This window comes from Phaenicophaeus curvirostris, chromosome 20, assembly GCF_032191515.1.
Source record: "Phaenicophaeus curvirostris isolate KB17595 chromosome 20, BPBGC_Pcur_1.0, whole genome shotgun sequence".
NCBI lineage: Eukaryota > Metazoa > Chordata > Aves > Cuculiformes > Cuculidae > Phaenicophaeus > Phaenicophaeus curvirostris.
In genome coordinates, this window is record NC_091411.1 from 10,329,936 (window position 1) to 10,336,874 (window position 6,939).

Sequence of the window (6,939 nt, forward strand, 5' to 3'; positions counted from 1 at the left end):
GTACCTCTATTAACTAATTTCCCTTCATTTCCACTCTGTCACTGCTTTGCTATGCAGCTTAATGTCTCAGCATCTCTTTGTGCCCCTCTGTTTTGTAGGTGAAACGGCTGAGCCCACGAAGAACTCCCAGCTGTATCCTATGTACGTGGTGGTGGCTTTGCTGATCTTGCTTGCTTTCATCGGAGTGGGAGTATTGGTGTCTCGTAAGCGGCGCAGGGAGCATGGGCAGCTTTGGTTCCCAGAAGGCTTCAAAGTGACAGAGTCGAGCAAGAAGAAGCGGCGAGAACCACTGGGGGAGGATTCTGTTGGACTGAAGTGAGTAATATGCTTGCTAACCCGTTAAACACAGCGCAGCGGGGCTGCTCGGGGCTCTGCTGAGAGAACCCATCGGATTTTGGTTCTCTAAGTGCATCGTATTGGTCTAGTGGGGAGGAGAAAAATCAGGTTTCTTAAAATTCTGCATGGGGAAACCGTGTTCCCATCTGGAGGAGGTTTTATAATGCTTCGTGGTCTGCGTACACTAGGTAAAAAATGAAAAGCAACCTGAGGGGAACCACCTGGAAATCGCCTTGTTGATTCTTCCTTCGGTTTGTGCGTGTAGATAAGTGCAGTCCATTGCGGGCTGGAGCTGATTTTTTTTTATGGTTTTATTTTTAAAGACCACTCAAAAATGCTTCAGACGGCACGCTGATGGATGACAACCAAAATGAGTGGGGTGATGAGGAGACCTTGGACACCAAGAAGTTCAGGGTAAGCTCACAGCCACGTTCCCTATCTGAGCTGCAATTAGCCACACTCTGGGCTTTGTCAGGCTCCTAGGGGAGCGCTGCAGAAAGCAGCAGAGCAGAGGGAACCTTGGAGGCTCTCTGCATCGCTCCTGTCAGCTCCTGCGTGTGACAAACATACCTTTGAGACTTGCAGAGCTTCCCACGCTAGAGCTCAGCTCCCTCCTCCCTCCCTGCCTCGTGTGCTCTGCTCGGTGCTCATCGCCCGCTGTCATTTCGCAGTTCGAGGAGCAGGCGATGCTGCCGGACACGGACGATCAGACGGATCACAGGCAGTGGACCCAGCAGCACCTGGATGCTGCTGACCTGCGCATATCCTCCATGGCACCGACTCCACCGCAGGGGGAAATCGATGCGGACTGCATGGATGTCAACGTCAGAGGTCCCGGTAAGGGTGGACTCCTTTCACTTCTGCGCCGTTTGTCAGTTAATCTAAAATCCTCCCCTGGCAAATGAGCAGTCCCAGGCAGCCCTGCCTGTCTCCATTCCTAGTACAGAGTCGCTGCTGGGTGTTCTGCATCACATGGTTGCTCTTGTGAGCGATTTAGAGGTAGACCCTGTCGCATTTTGCTTTCCATGAAATCTCTTGTTTGTCACTGAGATGGAAATCGGAAAATACAGAAGTAGTACCTTTTAAGTCACCCAGCGCATCTCTCTGCCACTCCTAGATTCCTCTCCTCCCGCCAAACTGCACATTTCACAATCTTCTTTTCACATTTTTAACTATTTTAATAGTTAATAGGCTTTTAAATTATGACACACATTTGGTCCTCCCCACATCAGTGAAGTTGTCCTCTGAAATAATGAAAATATTTAAGGCTGTGCTGTACTGTACTCAAGTTTTCTTTGAGTGACCTTCCTTATAAATTGCACCCTTACACGTTAGCGCGCAAGCTAGCAGATGAAATAGGAAAAGCAGCAAGTGGTGAGATACCACTGAGGAATTTCAGATCCATATCAGAGGAAGGATATTCGTGTTTGATGTTTAGAACCAGCCAGGAATTCAGCCTTGATGCACCCACGAGGATAAGCATCTATTGCAGACAGAGCATCTTGCTGAGCCGCCTGCATTAGAGGAAAGTAAAAAGCCTTTTTTCACCGAGTTCCCCTGTGCTTTTCAGACGGCTTCACCCCGCTTATGATCGCCTCCTGCAGCGGAGGAGGGCTGGAAACGGGCAATAGCGAAGAGGAAGATGATGCTCCTGCCGTCATCTCAGATTTCATTTACCAAGGCGCCAGCTTACACAACCAGACTGACCGCACCGGCGAGACGGCGCTTCACCTGGCTGCCAGGTACTCCCGCTCGGACGCTGCCAAGCGCCTGCTGGAAGCCAGCGCTGATGCCAACATCCAGGATAACATGGGCAGGACACCCCTCCACGCTGCCGTCTCTGCCGATGCCCAAGGAGTCTTCCAGGTAATTGGTTGTTTCACCATTGGTCTTGGGGCATTCAGGGAAGTGTTGGTGCTCCATGTAGAGTCGGGCACACGACTGAGCGTATGGCAGGGGCTCCTGCTGGTCCTGGCACGGCGCAGGGTAGAGGTCTTAAAAACTGAAGCCCCTGTTGTCTCATGGCACAGCAAAACAGCAACCCCATAGCTGCCCTCCAGGTCCACACTCCTAGACTGGGAGCAGGGACTGGAGGGACCAGCATCTGGAAAGGGGGTTCCAGGTCCTGAGACCTGGGTATGTGGAGTGTCCGCTTTCTGTCCCGCCTAACGGTTGTGTTTCCTGCACTTTGATCCAGATCCTGATTAGAAACAGGGCAACCGATCTCGATGCCCGGATGCACGACGGGACCACTCCTCTGATCTTGGCCGCTCGCTTGGCCGTGGAGGGCATGCTGGACGATCTCATCAACTGCCACGCAGACGTCAATGCCGTGGACGATCTAGGTATTGCAGGCAAATAAAACATGGGTTTCCCTCCGAGGTGGAAGGAAAGAGCTGCTTGCAGTTACTCTCGCCACTGACTAATGCATGTTTCATGGTCTTCCTCTGCAGGCAAGTCAGCGCTGCACTGGGCAGCTGCTGTGAACAACGTTGAAGCCGCAGTGGTCCTCCTGAAGAACGGTGCCAATAAGGATATGCAGAATAATAAGGTAAGGGTCTCCTGGGCTGACATAGGCAAGGAAAGAACCATTTGGGGAGTCCGTTAAAGGGTAATTTTTGCCTGAAATGAAACACTGTCTGGCATCGAGACTCTGGCATCGAGACTCTGATTTGATTGTTCTGCTGTGTGTGAAGCATTTGGGTTTAGCCCAAAAAGCAGTGTGGGATTTGGTCCTACAGGTGATGTTGAGAGACTGTGCGGTGCTTGGTGAGCAGTATGATAGAGGTTTTGTGCGGCCATCTCCTCACACGTTCTGGGTCACTCATAGGGTTCCTGGTTTGATAGCAGTGTAAGGATATGGCTCAGCATGGTAGGAACAAGCAGCAAAACCTCACCAGAGGAGACATCTCTGCTACCCAGCCGCATGGTGTTGGGCTTGGACCTCAGGGTAGTGTTAGCCAGGTGAATCCAGGGACTTAAACCTAACCATCTTTGCTGCGTTTCTAGGAGGAGACTCCACTGTTCCTCGCAGCTAGAGAAGGGAGCTATGAAACCGCCAAGGTCCTGCTGGAGCATTTTGCCAACCGTGATATCACGGACCACATGGACCGTCTCCCGCGGGACATCGCCCAGGAGCGCATGCACCACGACATTGTGAGGCTGCTGGACGAGTACAACCTGGTGCGGAGCCCACCGCTGCACAACGGCCCCCTGGGAGCACCCACGCTGTCCCCACCACTCTGCTCTCCCAACAGCTACATCGGCAACCTGAAACCTGCCGTCCAGGGCAAGAAAGCCAGGAAGCCGAGTACCAAGGGCCTGAGCTGCAACGGCAAGGATGCCAAAGACCTCAAAGCCCGGAGAAAAAAGTCACAAGATGGAAAAGGATGCCTGCTTGACAACTCCAGCGTGTTATCTCCAGTGGACTCCCTGGAATCACCCCACGGGTACCTGTCGGATGTTGCCTCTCCTCCGCTGATGACATCTCCGTTTCAGCAGTCCCCTTCCATGCCTCTGAATCATCTGCCAGGCATGCCTGATGCCCACATGAGCATCAACCACCTCAACATGGCGGGGAAGCAGGATTTGGCCATGGGAAGCTCCAGCAGGATGGCCTTCGATGCGGTGCCACCGCGTCTCTCTCACCTCCCCGTCTCCAGCCCCAGCACCGTGATGAGCAACGCGCCGATGAATTTCTCCGTCGGCGGAGCGGCGGGGCTGAACGGGCAGTGTGACTGGCTGAGCCGGCTGCAGAACGGCATGGTCCAGAACCAGTACAACCCGATGAGAGGCAACCTGCAAGCCGGGGCACACCAGCAGACGCCGAACCTTCAGCACGGCATGATGACCTCCCTGCACAACGGCTTGCCCACCACGAGCTTGTCGCAGATGATGAGCTACCAGGCCATGCCCAACACTCGGCTGGCATCCCAGCCTCACCTGATGCAGAGCCAGCAGCTCCAGCAGATGCAGCAGCAGCAGCTCCAGCAGCCGAACATGCAGCCGCAGCAGCCGCAGCAAGCCCAGCAGCAGCCGCAGCCGCCGCAGCCGCAGCAGCATCACAACCCCAGCTCCAACGCGAGCGGCCACATGGGTCAAAATTTCCTCGGTACGGAGCTGAGCCAGCCCGACATGCAGCCGGTGAGCAGCAGCAGCATGGCAGTGCACACCATCCTGCCTCAAGATTCGCAGATGCTGCCCACGTCTCTGCCATCCTCCCTCGCCCAGCCCATGACCACCACGCAGTTTCTAACTCCACCTTCCCAGCACAGTTATTCCTCCCCCTTGGACAACACCCCCAGCCACCAGCTCCAGGTGCCCGACCACCCTTTCCTAACGCCGTCGCCGGAGTCGCCGGACCAGTGGTCCAGCTCATCTCCTCACTCCAACGTGTCCGACTGGTCCGAGGGCATCTCCAGCCCTCCCACCAGTATGCAGTCGCAGATGGGACACATCCCCGAAGCCTTCAAGTAAAAGACAGTGTTTCAGAGACGCTGGCACTCAGTGGGAGTTAGAAGCTCGAGGAGTTCTTTTTTAAAAGGACGTTGGATGCTTTTATTAAAGGATCCTTTTTTAAATATGTTTTTATAAAAAAAGAAAAAAAAAGACAATTCATCTTTTTTAAGTATTTATTTATGTACTTTTTATTTTACATGAAAACACTGCCTTTTTATTTATATGTTCTATTGTTAAGAACTCAATTGTGTTTCCAGAAGTCAAAAAATTAGGTTTTAATAAGACATTCTCTTTTGTTTAGGGGGGTTCATTGTGTTCGATTTGAGAGGAAATGTTTAGGTAAAGCTATAAGCAGCGATTTGTGATTCTGAAATGCCATTAATTTATTTTTTTTTTTCTCTTTCAAGTCAGAAAGAGAGGTGAGAAAGAAAAGGGGAAAGAAAAATTGACTAAAAATGCCGCTCCTTAGGGGGGAAAAAAAATAAGTATGGACAGATTTTTGAAATGTACTTTAAAATGTTTCCTTTACTGTTATATCTGAGAGGACATTTTATGGTACCAGTCATGAATCTATCTTTAAATTTCAGTATTATATAGTTGTACATTTGCCTTGATAATAGAAATTTTTGTTCTCGCTTGTTTTTATATATATATATAAAAAATATATATATTTAAATGATTTTTATGATATAAAAAAAATCAGCATTATAGGCCTGTAAGAACAGGTTCTAAGCTAAAAAAAAAACACCCCTGCAAAACATGAATACTGTCCCCCACCAAAACCAAGTGTATTTGCCAATTTGGAAGAGAACAAGCCCATAACTATGGAGCGTATCCAAACCCATGACTGAGTTTATACACAAAGGAGATTTAATTTTGCTTTGAATATCTTTACTGTTGTTTTCTTTTTGTTTTCGTGTTTGCCTTGGAGTAACTGTTTAAGAAAGAAATGCCAATATAAACTTGTAAACCACATCCTTATTTTAAGGATGGCCTGCCTGGTTTAAAGAAGGTGTGTCTATGGATGCAGACAACCTGAGTGAGACTACAAAGCATTCGAGTGCTGCCACCAGCTCCAGCTCCTGCTCTGGTGTTGGGGGATGCTGAACAGGAGGGCGAAGGGCAGCCCAGGCTGTGCTGTGAACCCTTAACACTTTGTTCTTGTTAGCCCGGAGTGATGCATCTTTTTTTATATTGATGTACACTCGCTCTGTGTATCATGTAAAATATAGTATAAGCCTGTGGCAGATTTAATGGTTGTAAATACGTTGGGGTTTGGTTTGTTTTTTTTTTTTTAAAGAAAAGGTGGATTTTGTTTCAAAAATCTAAATGAGCAAGTCTTAAATATATCGTAAATATATCACCGTGTAGAGGTGTTGGAATATCACTCACGAAGGCGAGCAGACACCCTGAGACTAGAGATGTGTATGGGACAGGCAACTAGAGCAGTTAATCAAGAAAACCTAAGAAAAGGGTTCCTTTTCCTCGTTCCTTTTTTATTAGAACACCAAATAAAATGGATATTTCTCAAGGCACAGCGCCTTGCTGAGCACTCATCTTAGTTAAAATTTCAGACAATTGTTATTGTGACATATGAGTGATAAAAACATCACGTGGTGTTGAATCTTCCTATGTTTTATAAACTAGAGTGTAGTTTCAGAAAAGCTATCTTCTGTAATAAAGTTATCTACATGCAAAGTTGTAGTTTGCAAAAATGATGTATTTTTTTTGGTTAACTGATTTGCAATAAATGATGCTTGTGGGCATCTAGATTTTACTAAACCTGGAACTTAGTGTTTTTGTTATGGATCAGTTGAGTTCTGGTCTTTGAATAATGCTCGGCTGCCTCCCGTCACTTTCCTAGGGTCTTGTTCTCTGTGTGGAAGCTCAAAGCAGAGCTTTGGACAATGGAACTTTCTCCTTATGCAAAACTCTTACGACTTAGGACATCTTTTTTTTTTTTTTATTTAAGAAGAGGAGGCTGAGGGGAGACCTCATTGCTCTCTCCAACTCCCTGAAAGGAGGTTGTGGAGAGGAGGGAGCTGGGCTCTTCTCCCAAGTGACAGGGGACAGGACGAGAGGGAATGGCCTCAAGCTCCACCAGGGGAGGTTTAGGCTGAATATTAGGAAAAAAATTTTCACAGA

General features: G+C 48.8%; 1 protein-coding gene across 2 annotated transcripts in view; it reads left to right on the plus strand.

The window, feature by feature from the left end:
* Positions 1 to 6,576, plus strand: part of NOTCH1 (notch receptor 1) — a 46,073-nt gene extending 39,497 nt beyond the window's left edge. For both annotated transcript variants that reach the window (XM_069873497.1, XM_069873498.1), the window contains exons 28-34: positions 99 to 315; positions 660 to 750; positions 1,008 to 1,173; positions 1,907 to 2,202; positions 2,534 to 2,681; positions 2,790 to 2,887; positions 3,346 to 6,576. In XM_069873497.1, coding sequence (XP_069729598.1) covers positions 99 to 315; positions 660 to 750; positions 1,008 to 1,173; positions 1,907 to 2,202; positions 2,534 to 2,681; positions 2,790 to 2,887; positions 3,346 to 4,812 — 2,483 coding nt within the window. In that variant the 3' untranslated portion in view covers positions 4,813 to 6,576. The remainder of the gene's footprint in view (positions 1 to 98; positions 316 to 659; positions 751 to 1,007; positions 1,174 to 1,906; positions 2,203 to 2,533; positions 2,682 to 2,789; positions 2,888 to 3,345) is intronic.
* The last annotated feature ends 363 nt before the right edge of the window (positions 6,577 to 6,939 follow it).